This window comes from Plectropomus leopardus, chromosome 15 (assembly GCF_026936395.1).
Source record: "Plectropomus leopardus strain MGB_pleo_1.0 chromosome 15, ASM2693639v1, whole genome shotgun sequence".
Classification (NCBI taxonomy): domain Eukaryota; kingdom Metazoa; phylum Chordata; class Actinopteri; order Perciformes; family Serranidae; genus Plectropomus; species Plectropomus leopardus.
The window spans coordinates 21,376,638-21,392,767 of NC_142190.1; the positions used below are offsets into that span (position 1 = coordinate 21,376,638).

General features: G+C 39.3%; 1 protein-coding gene and 1 long non-coding RNA gene across 2 annotated transcripts; both read left to right on the forward strand.

The window, feature by feature from the left end:
• The first annotated feature begins 692 nt into the window (after window positions 1-692).
• Window positions 693-5,495, forward strand: sod1 (superoxide dismutase 1, soluble). Its single transcript, XM_042499701.2, has 5 exons — window positions 693-851; window positions 3,798-3,894; window positions 4,056-4,125; window positions 4,913-5,030; window positions 5,120-5,495. Exons 1-5 carry the CDS (start codon window positions 780-782, stop codon window positions 5,225-5,227), a joined length of 465 nt encoding a protein of 154 aa, XP_042355635.1. The 5' UTR covers window positions 693-779; the 3' UTR covers window positions 5,228-5,495.
• A 1,141-nt stretch (window positions 5,496-6,636) lies between these two features.
• Window positions 6,637-8,687, forward strand: LOC148187293 (uncharacterized). Its single transcript, XR_015778926.1, has 3 exons — window positions 6,637-6,935; window positions 7,401-7,493; window positions 8,381-8,687. It is a non-coding gene; the product is annotated as an uncharacterized LOC148187293 (long non-coding RNA).
• Window positions 8,688-16,130: the final 7,443 nt, after the last annotated feature.

A 16,130-nucleotide genomic window follows, 5' to 3' on the forward strand; every position in this document is an offset into this window, starting at 1 on the left:
AGTCTTTGTCTCCCACGCTCTCCATCAGATGTTAATCTTTGTGCTACTGCTGTGCTCGCAGCATATGGTTTAGTCATGCTTTTGTGACGGATAATGTGACACTGCCTCACTTCAGTAAGCCAAAGCCTTGTCCAGCAGCTTAGTTACTTTAAACGCAACATGGATGACTGTGGGCTAAATTATGGGCTGTGTAAGAACATCCAACATTGCCATGAAGGATTTTTTTTCTTAATTAAGTTTATGGCATGACTTTAACAACATAGCCCAAAAGTACAGAAAAGATGATGCAAATATTAGGTCATTAACTACTATGATTGTTATTATTATTATATTAATGATTGATTTTATGATCTATGGAAGCATCATTGCTTGTTTTAACTGTCTTGAAAGGTGTCCTTCAGTGCTTTGAAAGGCACCTATAAACAAAGATGTAATATTTCCATTTGAGATAAATTGAGATGACAGCAATACATTTAGTAAAAAACAAAAAATATAATGCCTCAGTACAAATGAATGTTTCTGACATTACTGGATAAAAACGCTGTCATGTGGCCTGATGACTGTTTTATACAATGTGAGCAAAGTTTGTTGGTTGGGGATTTGATCACCTGCTTAATGGGCAGCTCTTCAAGTGACCAATCAAAATGTAGCTTCATGATTGTGTTGTACTCCGATTGGCTAGTTGATTTGAAACGCCCGCCCACCAAGTGCTTCATCTTACTTGGTTGTCTCTAGCACACGCACTAAAAACTTGGGCGTCCACTCAAAGTACTGCGAAGATGGTTTTGAAAGCTGTATGCGTGTTGAAAGGAGCTGGAGAGACCACCGGGACCGTTTATTTTGAGCAGGAGGTAAGGCGTGCTTTTATATTGAGAGGAAAAAAAATATCTGGGTGGCCATTTTCACGTAACTACCCGGAGATTTGACATGCATCCTCCTGGGAGCGTTAGCGCGCGAATGCTAAGCTAGCTAACTTCTCCATCTTCAAGCCGGTTAGGTCGGTTTTCAGGAGACACCAGGCTTGCTAGCTACATGTTATATATGAATGACAAGGCGTCCAACCTCGTTTGATTAAACAAAACGCCGCCGATTTTGCACAACATCGTAACTGTGCGTGCTTATTCAATGCAAATTAATGTTAGCCTGCACGTTTCAAAACACGAATTAATGCTAAATGCGCGTGCAGAGACTCACCAGTAACGTTACATGACACTTTGTATTTAATGCGGGCTGCTCATATGAACACTATACTTGTTAAACTGAGTTTAATATAACGGACAAACCAGTGTCTTTCATTTAAGTGTATAACCTTTGAACATTTATGGCCTGTGTTTTGTTAATTATCAACAGCGCGTGCATTAAAAACGCCTGTTGCATAAGTCTAATATTTGCAATGTTTGCAACACCATTGCCAGTTTGATGTGTTTATCTGCACCACTCAGGAAGCACTTCTGTTTTTAGCTGTCTCTTGGCTGCAATTATTGTTGCAATCAAAAGCTGAACTATAAATGGCTAATTTAATTTAAAAAAAAAAGAGCAAACACGAGGCCACTAATTTCCGCTGAGTCACTGCCCTTGTTGTCTTTACCCTGACTTCACATCTATGTTGATAAGAGTAACGTCAGAGTGGGCCTGGGCAACGTGCTAATGCCGATATAAGTTCATGGTTTCAGACTTTGTGTGATCGAGGATGAGAGTTGAGTTTGACTAACCGAAGACAACGGAGTAATTGATGGTCTCATAACATTCATGATGATCTGACCGCTGGGATAGATTATGTCCAATTAAATTTGTTACTGATTGTCCTTTTGTTTTTATTCATTAAATTAAACTGACTCTTAACACTTTATACAAAAGTACAAATTATCAAAACATCAATACATTTAGTTGCTAGAAATTCCGAATCTCAGTGTGAGTACAAGGTTAAAAGAAAAGTATAAACAATCATTTTGAAGACTCTTTTTGGACACAGACAATGACATCTGACAATGACAAGAATCCAGAAAATGAACATTTGCATTCCATTGGATAGCTCCACGATATACAATCAAAAATATATCAAATGAAGACATGCATACACATACGTACACATACACTATACACATGCATACATAAACCTCTCATCCCCTGGTATCCTCCACCATCTCTAATGTGAGCCAGTTAAAAAATGCCATATGTTGCTAGTCTTGCCTGGTGCTTTATTCAGTGGCATCAGTATCTGTCACAAGTTTAAACCACTCTGCAAACTATGTGGCCTCTTTCAGTTATACAAAGTAAACCAGAGCGTTACAATAAAACCTGTTACTGTCAATTCAACTCTGCTTTAGACCTGGTGATGATCCTATTTTGATGGGAAATGCATGTGCATGCAATCATATTTCAGTTTTTGGGACAATACATTATTTATGTAGGGAGGGGGGTGTGCAAAATGGGGAAGGCACTTCATTTCATTTCATTTTTTTAAAGCACTGTGGAGAGAGTTATTTTCATTTGACTTAGGGAGAGACATTCAACATTAAATGGTTGTATTTTGTTTTATGTATAATATTTATTTAAATAGTACCTTTCATACATGGAATGCAGCTCTGCTTCACAGAGAGATAAAAAGAGATGCATAAAGGCCTAAAGAAGAGAAAAGCAATAAAGTATACAAATTATAAGAATGTAATACACAACGTACAAAACACTACAGTATCAAAAGATCTAATATCAGAGACAAGCGATCAATAAATGAGCAATGAATCAATACATGTCACAACTGAAAAGAACAGTGGCGAAAGGGGATAAACCGGTCTGATAAGGTTTTTGATCTGAGGGAAGGTCAGAGTAAAAACGAAAGTTCAGAGCCATTGACATTTACTATAGCCAGAGACTGTGAAATAAAGTTATTTATGGTGGAGGGAGGGTCATGCATTTTCCCTGAGTCACTCAGGGAGGCTCAAGGAAAAAATAAAGATAGCCCCACAGAGAGTTATTATGTATTTAAAAAAACAACAACAACATCATAGTCACACCCAGCTGCCTCCCTACTCTGATAATTTAAGTACACTCCCTTAGCAAGGATGGTGATGTAGTTTTGGATTGAATATCATGAAACTACCCATATTACCCATAAAAGCAGACAGTCACATTGTAGCCGATAAAGTCTGCCTACATTATGGATACCTTATGTGGATACAGCTAATCAAATCTTGCGCAAAGCAGCATAATGTCATAAGCAGACTGTCACTCTGAGCCAGACAGCAGCCTGCTATGTAATATAAGAGCCACAGACTCTGAACAACAACCCATATTATCCTTCCTCCGGCGGAAATCTCCTCTAACTAAAAACATGAGCCGACCCTTGTCTTGCACCTTGTTGAAGGAGCATAGACAGTTAAACCAAGTAGGTTTTGCTCATAGAGTAACCCAAAGCCCCTAGGATTTCCCATACGTGCTGAAATTGCCACTAAATCAGCCTTTTAAAGTTTAAATTATCCTAAGTTTTGTCATCTGATGAATGAGTGAAATCCATCGAAGATCCAGTCAAAATATTAATCATATCTTTTAGAGCTATTGTTCTTACAAAATATTAATTTGAGGATTTTGGTGGCCTTTTGTATTAGATATGACAGATTTTTGTTGTGCAACTTCCTATTACATTTTCATTTTTATGTTGTTTTACTACCTGGAGAATGTGAATGACATTGAAACAATCCTTGTCTTGTTTATTTGAGTGTCATGTCCTTCCAGCCGGCTGGCTCTGACAGCTCTTTCTGTCTCTGTGTTCTCATAAATCGTGTTGTCCTGATCTGTAGGATGGTTCAACCTCCGTGAAGCTGACTGGAGAAATCAAAGGCCTCACCCCCGGTGAGCATGGCTTCCATGTCCATGCTTTTGGAGACAATACAAACGGTGAGCATCTGACAATAGATTTGTGTTGATCCATCAGGTTTATGAAACTGTTGGACTTGCCAATAAATATTAGTGCATTTTCTGGTTTTAAAATACTTACACTCAGACGGAATCTGAAGTGTTTCATAATAAAACAATTTCTATTTTTCTGTTTTTCCCAGGGTGCATCAGTGCAGGCCCTCACTTCAATCCCCACAACAAGAATCATGCCGGTCCTAATGATGCGGAGAGGTGGGTCCAGTCGGATGATAGTAGTTGTGAGCCATTGCAATGTTCAGAAAATCTTTTTTTGCCTTATATTGCCCATTATTAAAGTTAATGCAGATGATAAACACTTATCAAAATCCATTGATTCAGTAATAGATTCAAAGCTCCCACACCTTAGAAATGAGAGAATAAATTATGACTGAAAATATTTCAACGGGAAGTTACAATCACTCTTTGTTTGAATAGATGAGTCATATTCACTCTGGTTTGATGTTTGCATAGTTTTGCACAATCTTTGTGCAGTTTGATGATGTGCCCGATTAAAAAAAAACAAAACAATTTAACTTCACAGATAATTTGACTGGAGGCAGAAATAGCACTAATTTACTTCCTGTTAGTGCACATACGCCGTTTATATTTGTTGGAAGAGGAAAAAAAGTAGCTTTCAGAGTTTTCTGTAGATCCTTAGTCCTAAAAAGGTATTGTATTAATTAATATAAAAATAAGGCCTTTTTTTTTTTTTTTACCCCCCCCCCCTTTTTTTTTATCAGGTAGCAACTCTTTAAGTACAGACAGGAATCATGTGGAGAGATAAAATGGGTACAACATGGAACAAAGGTTCCAGCCCAAAATATTAAAGCAGCTTTCAGAAGCTGTTGAAACACTGAACTTAAATAATTATTGCCACTATTTATGGGATTAGAAATGATCAGGTCATGACAGGATGTTTAGGTTTGGTTATCACGGAACAACTGCAAACAAAAGCACTTTTACAGAAACTTTGATGGTTTAATGCAATTCATGTTCTTAGGCATGTTGGAGACCTGGGGAATGTGACTGCAGGAAAAGATAATGTTGCAAAGATAGACATCACGGACAAGATAATCACCCTCACTGGCCCGTACTCCATCATTGGCAGAACCATGGTGGTAAGAAGAAAAGTCTTACTGCACCTGGAGTTGAGCATCTAGGCTGATTATAAAAACCCCTCTAACGGCGCTGTCTTTCCTGTGTGTAGATCCATGAGAAAGCTGACGACCTGGGAAAAGGAGGCAATGATGAGAGTCTAAAGACTGGAAATGCTGGTGGACGTCTGGCTTGTGGTGTCATTGGCATCGCCCAGTAAACATTCAACACGAAGCACTGGAAACAACTTTTCCCCAAAGCACTTAATAAGACCAACGTAGCCACTTAATGTGACAATTTGTCCTTTTTGAGTACTCTTTATTTACAGAGTAGATGAGCCATGCTTTACCCTGTCAGTTCCTCATGACATTTGTTTGTTTGGGTTTATATGTCTGCTGATTAGTTTTGGTCCCAAAGATTGGTAACGCACAAGCACTAAACAGATGTACATAATTTACAAAGCTAATAAATTGTTCATCTGAATCACATGTGGGAACTCTGCCAGTTTGTGATGTTTGTGTTTGTGTTTGTGTGTGTGTGTGTGTGTGTGTGTGTGTGTGTGTGTGTGTGTGTGTGTGTGTGTACATAGATGGTCAACAGTCAAAACCAAAGAAAACCCTCCTGAAATAAACATAAAATTTAAGCTTAATAAGTGAAGTATTTGAGACAAACCAAACATTGAGTGCGGTTATGTGTACATGAGTAATGTGTTTATGAGGTTTATCCTGGTAATAATCATTTTCAGGATATATTGTTTACATCAGTAAAGAGAAATTGGGTTATTTAAATGCCATGTATACATCCTACTTTCTTTTAAAGTACTACAGTGAGCATACTTGGATTTCTCTAAAATGGAATATGGTGTTTACATGCTCGAACACATAAAGGGGATACTCAAAAAACCCAACACACTTTATTTACGTCAATGTATGCACACTCGAAATTGCATAATTGACTGCACAATGAACATCAACCAGATTGTGTTTGAATGGTGTGGTAAATGGACTGCCGTTGTATGGCACTTCTCTAATCTACCAACCACTCAAAGCACTTTGATGCTACGTGTCACATTCACCCATTCACACACCGAGGCTACCATACATGGTGCTTCTCATGGTGGTGCTACTTAGCTTAAATAATAAAATATAAATGATGTCACACAAACATACACAAACCAATGACGCAGCATTGGGAGCAATTTGAAGTTCAGTATCTTGCACAAGGATACTTAAACCTGTTGACTGGATGAGTTGGGGACCAAACCACTGACCTCCCAATTAGTGGACAACCGGCTCTGCTTTTCAGCCTCAGCCACCATTTTTGCTGCTGAACTCGACACATTGGACCTGAAGTTAGTGAGTCAGAGAAACTGTAATATGCCAAAAAACGAATGTCATGTGAATAAATACATTTTCACATTAAATGTTTAATGATAGTGGTTGAGAAGTACTCTGTTTTTACTCAATAGCTTACTAATACAATGACTAACTACTAATATTTTTTAACATCTCAATCCATAACCTGTAAAGTTAGCATCATTTAGGTGCACATTTCAATATTTTAATGATTAAGACATGCACTTTAAATGAAGGTTCCAGAGTGCAGGAAAATGTGGGAGGACCCCCCCTAGATCCACCTACAGTGGTCTGGGCTAAGCCCCCAATGGCCTCAAACTCAGGAAACGCCCCTGACCTTAAGTCTTGTGGCCCATTCTTGTGAGGGGCCGCAGAGTGTATCCTTACTGAGCTGTGTGCGCCTGTACCTGGAGGCACGTTTGAGGCTACAGGGGCTCCCGCACTGGTTCTTCTGGCTGTAGTGGAGCAAATTTGCACCAGGTGTCACAAAATCGAACAGGTCACAAATTTCGCTGTAACACCGGTACCTGACATGTTAGCCCGAGGCGAGGCTAGCATCCGCTGGAGTTTAAAGTGAGTCATGGCTAGGTTTATTTATGTTATTCTTTCTTAGCTGCTTATTTGTCACTTTTATATCCGGATATCTTGTTTATTTTTCTTCCACTGGCGTCGTTGACAGTCGCAAATACCTAAAATTTGCGGGCTGACTGCTTGTTAAACATGCTAGTCTCTAATGCTAACGTTCATAAAGCTAAGATAACTTTACGTATTTGTTTTGCTTAATTCAAATACCTTTGTGGGGCGCATTTGAGTAAGGCAAAGTGATGTAAATATTTAGCCTATTTAAAGTTACTTCTAGTATCCAGTACCTAAATTGCTTTTAAAATTATGTGAGTGGGGTTTACATTTTCAAGTTAATGAACCAACTCAAGTTAGTAACTGCATACATGTTCCAGATGAGTGTGTGGAGGATAAAAGACAGGTGGTGTGTACACAAATTATTTAAAGCTTATGTGTTAAAAATGTACAATTTTACAGACAGACCCCCGATGGCAGATATCATGTGTGGTCACCGGTGGTCTCTCTGTCGTCATGTTGCACAGTTCACCTGCACCACATGCCAGGCTACAGGTAAGAAAAACTTATATTCAGGAAATGTTCAAGGAGACCTCTTTCCTATCAAGATCTACAGGACAATCTGTCCTGATGAATACCCTGGCCTATAGGACAGTTTAACCTGATGTTGACATTACCAGAAAATACAATAAATAATAAAATGCCTTATGTATTATAATAATAATTATAATAAATCTAGCATTTAAAACAAATAAGTTTAAGAGGTGATTTTTAAGATGTCACTGAATCTAGTTTCTTAGGCAGGGGAGTTTTGGGAGGTCCTGACAGAAAAACAAATCAGCTTTTATTAGGACTGTGTATTAAGCCGTATCATCCTCTAGAGGGCATTGCTACTCCTCATAACTAAAAGTGTTACACTTACAGGTATGACACTTCATCTCAGATGTATCGGATCACATTTTGTCATCCTTGTTACAGTTAAAAAATGTTATTTTGTATCTTTTGTACATTGTGGGGTGGTAGCCATGTCAGTAAGCATTGTTTTTTGTTTTTTTAGATGATCACAGCACACACATGCCTTATTATTCTGCACTGGAAACAAATATTTCCTTTAAAATATTAATTACAGTTGAAAAATAAAACATTACATTTCATGAACATGTCAGACAGCCCATTGGGAGCCACCCTACTAAAATATAAATAACAGTTTGTCATCAGGCATTTTGGGTTGAAATTGGAATCTTGGTCGTCATCCATGATATTAAACTGAACAGCTGTGCCCTGCGTTGGCCAACACACACACACACACACACACACACACACACACACACACACATAGTAACACACATGGACACACTCTCATACAGTATACTCATCCCGTATATATAGCAAGGACATGGCATGCAGAAATTGCATGCTCTTAAAGCCTTTCTTTTTCACAGGAATGGTGGATGCTTCCATGTGAAGTGACTTGGCACTCTGGGCTCTTCTCCCCGGGGAAATGAGATATTGGAAGGCCTTCAATGGAGTTCATACTTCAGGGAGCAATCCAGAGGCAAGCTGCAGAGTGTGTGTAGTTTAAATTTATACATGAAATGTTTAGCTCTGAAAATGTGCAGTGGAATAATCATATACGTAGCACGATGTGGGGAAAACTATTAGCATATGGGATGTGTCTCTTCCTCAGCTTTCTACTCGGGGTAGATAATCTACTGCTGTTAAGTTTCAGTTTGAAAGCCGGCAAGCAACAGAAGTGGCAGTGCCATATAAAAAAAACAGGGAGCCTTAAAGGTAAAGTGTGTAAGATTTAGGGGGATTTAGTAGCATCTAGCAGGGAGGATTTAAGATTGCAACCAACATGAACTTCTCCTGGCTAGAATTCCTTCAGTGTTCATTGTTCAGGGTTTTTTTACTGAGAGTCCCATTATCCGCAGAGGTCTCTTCCTCTTCAAAACAAGCAGACATGGTAATTTAAACCGACAAATACACTGAATAAGGCAGTGCAACATTATAAATCAGTGTTTCTCTGACATATTCTCATCCCAAGTCGCCAAGTTACTGATTTGCAGTGGACTTCTGCGTCTACATATTTTTAGCTATCTCTCGACGTCTGCTGTTTACTGGGCTACTGTACAAACATTGCACTGAACATGGCGATCTTTGTGGTTATTATACACTGAAGAAAACACTTATTATAATTTATTACATTTTGGCCAATATATCCCACGAAAACCTACATACTGGATCTTTAGGGACTTGTTATTTCACTAGAAAAATGAACATCTGCTATTGTTCTCCTGTGGTTGCAATATAATTTAGGCTCATTTTTTACGTAGAAAAGTGAAGCCTTTCTTTGTTTTGATGTAGCAGAAAGCCAGTGCATGCATAAGTCTTTCCACTGTGCTTGGGTACCTGTAGTGCTTTTTCAGGCCAAGAACTCATAGCCAGCCCAAAACTGCACGTACAAGGTGAAATAGCTATATTAGTGTAGACAGATGCAGCCAGCAGAGCGGAAAGACAGACTGACTGTAAAAGCTGGTATAAATAGCCTGGGAGTGGAGGTGATGAATAATAGAGACTTACCAATGCTGCTGACAGTGAGGGAGAGAGGCCGTGTCAGCAGGAGAGCCCAACAAAGCTTAGTATAAAAGCATGGAGAAAAAAAGAATAGAATGAAAAAGACAACAAGTATTATCTATCCAGCTGCTGTTGACAGAAGATCACGTGACAGATCATATTCTGTGTATTATTGGACTTTTATGAATAATCAGCATATCCTTATTTTCCGTCTTAGATGGGATATTTATGTTGGACTTTGTTGGATTACATTTTAAATTTATACTTGATTTACATTACACAGAATAACAGTATGAAGTGCTAGCTCTGGTATTAGCACCTTTTTTATTAGTGGTGTTTCTTGCCGAGCATGTTGAAAAAAAGCCTTTACATTCACAGCAAGCCTTCAGATTCAGTTAAACCCTACAATGAGCCAACACAAAACAGACGAGCCATACTTATGTAAGGCTTGGAGCATAACTGTCACTGCATCTCAACAACAAGCTTTCAGGTGAAAGGTGAAGGTAATGCTTAAGGTGTATTCTCCCTTTAATAGCCATTGCTTCAGGGTTTTACACGGTACAGTGGCCGTGCCTGTTCCTCCCAAAAGAAGCAGTGAACCAGTCTTGCAGGGTCCAGTCTTTTCATTGCTTACCTAGTCTCAGTGAGTGCGTGTCTGAGTGTTATCTATTAAAAAAGAAAGCATTCTGCTATTAACGGATATCTAACACTCACATGTACACGATCACACTTGGAGGTGGTGGTGATCCCTCTGGTGTTCCCTGAAAGATGACTCAGAGGCGAAGGCTCTTCTTCTCAACAAAGTTACATAAGTGGAGAGAAGTGTGCTTTACTGGAATGTGTGTGTGCATTTCTGCATCTGTGTGCCTCAGTTAGTAGTTGTAGCTTGTCTATGAGCATTTCCATGGTCCTGTTCTTTTTTTTCCATACGCAGCCAACGTTGCGCCCTGAAGCACTGCTGACAAGAACCAGTGTGTTCACATTTCTGGAGGTGCTTCCCCCGAAGGCTGCAACAGTAGATGTATGGACCAGCACTCCAACCTAACACTGGACAGGCTGTTACTTGTTTTACAGCCGCACACTATACATATGATGCTCACACCCACCTTCAGACTATAATGTTGATTTATTATAGTCTTCCCACCACACCATACAGTTGTCGTGTTGAAATTAAATGAGCTATCGAGTCTGCTTTTTGTTCCAGGCTGTAAACAGTTGGGTTTTTTTGCTGTAAAGTTGGACATTTTAACATTGGGGTCCATGGATATTGGCTCCCTTTTTAGAGCCAATGCAATGTTGGCACTTTCACATTAGCTTCATTTTTTCAGCTACAGAGGTTGCCGCTTGGTGTCAGCCAGGAAGATTGTAAATAGGGCTGCAGCAATTTATAGGTTTTTTTTTTAATCACTGAATCATCTGCAGATTATCTTCTTAATTAATCACTTAAGCGTATGGACTATAGTGTTGGAATGTGAAAAAATCCCCGTGTAATAATTTCCAAAGCCCCAAATGACCTGCTCTAGGCATTTTTTTAATGTAACCAACAGTCGAAAAGTCAAAACTCTTCTGTTTACTTTCATCAAAGATTTTAAAACAACTTGAAGGGGTACTGTGCCAATTCCACACATTTAATTTATCTATCATTAGGAATACTTCTTCTGAGGCTCTGCAGGAAGCACCCTAAAGCATCAGAAAAACGATTAATTATTTCAACGGAGTCTTGTTTTACACATTTATAACAGAAAGCTTGCGTTAACTGGGGATGTGTGAGTTGTAAGACATGGGGTTTAAACTTGGTTGGGAGGGTCTAGTGAAAGATATTATCACGATGCAGTATGAAAATGTAGGGTGGTGTTGCATACGTTTTAACCATCCTATTATTTTTTCAAATATTTCTATTGTATCCACCAACTTAATGAAAATAAAATACAAAATTGCTTGAGTATCTCTTAAAAACAATTTATCAATCATCAAAATATGTGCTGGCTGATTACATTTTTGGTAATTGAATAATTGATTTATCAACTAATCCAGCTTTCATTGTCTCAGCGCAGGTTTGTGTGATTTAGGAAACTGTTGTTACTCTCTTGAGAGACACTTTATATTTTGGTGATTGCATGTGCAGAGATACATAGCTGTTTTGAGACCAACACAGGAACCAGTTCTACAGTCTAACCTGAATGATCCTATTGAGGTTTTGGTGCTCACTCCCTTGTGACCTTCCTCTGTTCTCTGGGGTGAGAGTTCACCTTCCGGTACATCATCTACCGCTGACATTGTGGGGATGCTTTAGAGACTTGGAGCCATAGGTCAGGGGTGAGATACCATAAATGGTGCCCGTCCTGTGAGACATGGTTGGTTGGTAGACAAGGCTAATTACAAGGCTCCCGTGACCTAACCTCTGACCCCCGAGCTCTGTGTCATGTGATCATGAGAGTGGGGGCCCTGATCACCCTGTTCCTCATAAATCAGACAGATCATTTCTTTCTCCTACTGTTCATTTTATCAACTGTTTACACTTATATTAGTATCATTCTTTAATGCGCTGCATCTTGTAGAGAGACAGTTCACCCCAAAATAAAAAAAAAAGAAGTTTTCCTCTGATCTTAAGTGCTATTTCTCAGTCTAGGTTTTACTTGCTGAGTGCTGGAGATGCCGGCCATAGAGAAGTCTGCCTTCTCTCCAATGTAATGAAACTAGATGGCACTCGGGCTTATGGTACTCAGAGTACCCAAAAAAAAGAACATCTGAAAAATTCAACAACTGCTCTCTCTAGAAATCATAACTCAAGATAATTTACAGACTTTGTTGTGAGCAGTTTAATATAGGAACTGTATTTCTTTCTACCGAACTACATCGACCAACTGTATCACCACACAGAGGGAAGCTACATCTACTTATGGACAAGAAGCTTGTGCTCCTGACAGCGATTGCTTGTAAACATTAGTGGCGTTCTCCTTGTGGTGCTAGGTGAGCTAGCAGTAGATTCACCCTTCCTTCTGCATGGTGATACAGTTGGTGGTTGTTGTTCAGAAAAAGAAAACAACTCCAACATGAAACTGCTCACAGCAAGATCTGTAGATTATCTTGAGTAACCGGGGTCATGGTTTCTGGAAAGGGACATTGCTGTTCAGTTTTTCAATTGTATTGTTTTTGTTTTTAATTTTTTCAGTGCCAACTAGTTCCATTATATTCAGGAGAAGGCAGACATTTTAACGGCACATTTCTTCAGCACTCAGCGACTCACACCAAAACAATCTAGATTAATAAATAACACTACAGGTAAGAGAAAAGATGTGTATCTTTGGTTTGGGGTTGAACTGCCTCTTTAATATGGACATTTTTGGCAAGAAAGTGGAAAGAAAAAGTGTTTGGGTTCTGTAGTATGTGTATAAAAATGGTCCAGTAGCCTCAGCAGGCTGTGTGCAGGCTGTGCAAAGAAAACTCCAGAGAGATCCAAAGGCCAATTTAACACCTCACAACACCCCCCTCATCCATGGTCAAACAGCAGTCTAGGGGTCTGACCTTTGAACTCAGTGACCTGCTAACTCAGCATGTCCATAACTCTCACTTTTACTCAAGAAGGTGCTTATTATTCTAGGAGGAATGGCTGTAGAATTTTCAACACTGTTTAGTAGATTGCTGCAAGAGGGAAGGTAGGAAGACGGACGTGATTGGACATTTGGCAACTGAGTAGCTTGCCAGACGCTGACCTTGTGTGACATTCCAGAGATGTCTTTGTGTCCAGCTCCTGAATGGTCAATGGCAGGAATACCATACAGTATGTTGATCACAAACAAGTGACATATTAGTACATACGATGCTTTGCATGGTATGTGCCTGTATTCTGTTTATTTTGTCTTTTTATGGCCATTTTTATACAGATTTTACACACACACACACAATATTATTTCTGTGATAAGACTAAGACTCAGACTTTTACGGTATCTTTTGCATGTAACACAGTTTGTCATACAAGCACTTGAAACAATTAGTCAAATAAGCAATTTGACAACGTTAGAATCTTTTATCAAGCAAAATTGCCAAATATTTGCAGTTTTCAGCACCTAAAATTTTATGATTTTTGTTACTTTTCTCTGTTTAAGTATAGAAACAATGTTTTAGGGAGTCATGGCAGCTGGTTGTACAAGAAATGTTGTCACCTTGGACTTTGAGAAATAGTAATCCATGAAATGATCAATCAGTTAATTAAAACAGGACTGAAGGCCAATTCATAGTTTCTGTGTCTGTTTGTCTGCAAGGGTCTGCGAGGGTCAGCGCTATCTTAATGTCATCATCCACCTATGTTGGCTCTGTAAATACCTGCATGCAGCTCATTTTTTGGGACCATGGGGACTGTAGATAAGGCAAGTATGTCGACTGCACATGCTCCGGTGTCTTGTTCCACAGTCTAGTCCAAAACACTGGTCAAGCCAGTCACAGCCGCCTCACTGAGTTGAAGTTAGTTTTAAGTCGGATATTCAACAGACACTCATTCAAGACTCAGCAGTGTCCTCTCAGTTTCACTTTCACCCGATGTAGACAGAAGGACAGTAAGCTGACCTCCTGGCCATCCCTTTTGCTGCTGGGGGCTGACGCAGACCCGCCATTGTACTAAGAATAGAACCCCGTCCATGTGACTATGTTGTCTGTGGACTTTCAGTGCGGAAAGTATGTCTGAGCTTTAAATGTCCACAGCTAGTGGCTCTGTGGCTGTACTTGAGCTAAATGCTAAATTCAGCATGTTAACATCCTAATGACTCTCCTTACAGGCTGATGTTAAGCAATTTTGTGGTCACAATTTTGGGCCATTTTTCTGTGCTAATCCATCTAGTAGAATATCTATAAAACCATCAGCATTTGTCTTCTGGGGACCATGAACGTCAGCAATCCATACAGTAGTTGTTAGGATATTTCAGAGTGGTGGACCAACATGTCGTCCCAAGAAACCTAATGCTAAATAATCTACACATACATGGATAATGAAAATAATTGTTGCAGTACTAAAAAAATACAATCTAAATGCACTTAAAAAAATAAAAATATACAGTGGTGTTTAAGACATTGATAGTCCAGAAATATGTGAGAAACAAATATGCTTATATCAGTGTTAATTTGCATATTTTTCATATATAAATTGCACATTTTACAATGTACATGTTTTTTAGATGTTTGACAGATATGATCAAATCAGAAATGATCTGTGCTTTGAATTCCCCGCTCTCTCCTCTCCTCCACCTCTTTGTTCCCCAGAGTCCGTTCATGCAGATTTTCCCCTGCAGAAAGACTCTGGATTCCGTTATGTAAATTCGTTCCCCATCCAAATGTTATCAAAGCAAATATTTAGGGAGTTACAGAAAGAGGAAGTCGTGAACAAGATAAAAAGAGGCAAACTGTTTGCCAAGCGTTGTCAGCTTTAATTGTAAGGGAGGACAGCGAGAAGGAAAGGGTGTGTCCTGGTCTATAGATACTGTACATTCTGTTCAGGGGTCGAATCTTTGAACCAGAAGGACACATCAGTCTTTGCTCACACTAAACTACAGCAAGTATGTTTGTACATATTTTTGTCTGCAAGGTGACCTCTGTACGGACACACCCTGCGGCTTTCATGCCTTTGTGATTATTTTCTTCCTTGAGAGCTGATCCAGTGCACTTATGTCCATGCGTGTATGTTTGCGAGTTTTCAATTTAAGACTTTCATATGTATGTGTGAGATGTGCAGCTCAGGTGTGAAGTGTTCTGCGGTTCCCAGCAGAATGAATGTCAGTGAGAGAGAGGGGAGACCGGGGGGAAGGGTGGAAAACAGTAGAACAGAGAGAGGGAGGGAATGAAAGAGGAAGAGAGGGTCATAGACACTCTTATTCATCTCACAGAGAATAGAAATCCTACATTGTCCTCGACCATACGCACAGGAATCTTTCCTCAAAGACTGTCCTCTCTATATCACTCTTTACTCCACTTTTCTGATGTTTTCCCCCCTTTTTCTTCTGCTCTTCTTTTATTCTCCTTTCTGTCCATTACAGATAATGGAGAGAGTCTGGGCTCTGACCCCCATGCTCTCTGAGATGAAGGAGGAAATTAATGTGCTAATATGCGCATATTTTGCATTCCTTTGAATATCCCATCCTAAAATTATACACTTCACCCCACATTTTGCTTAATTATTCATCTACTTGTGAAAAGATTTTGGGAAGTAATCTGAACTGTACGAAGAGTGACTAGGGCAGCACTGGCAGACTGTTTTTTCAATGAATCATTTGGTTTATAAAATCTTATAAAATACTCTTTAAAAAGCCTGTCATGATGTCCTAGAACACAAGATCTTTCCGAGTAACATTTCAAACAACAACCAATTAAGAGCTACTTTTAATTCAAGAAACTGGCAGATTTCTGTGTTGCAGCCTGTGTTTGATATTTTAATTTTTGGTGACCATTAATTACAGTTGGTTGTGTGTGTGGGTGAAAGTGTGCTCTTACTGGTGTTTAAAGCTATCATATTAATTACTCAAGGTGCCCTCAGTCTTGTCAGTCCTGGACAGCAATTAACCTGTTTTAATTAGTGCTGCTGCTGGAGGAGATGAGACATCAACACCTGCAATTACAGAGAATAGGTTG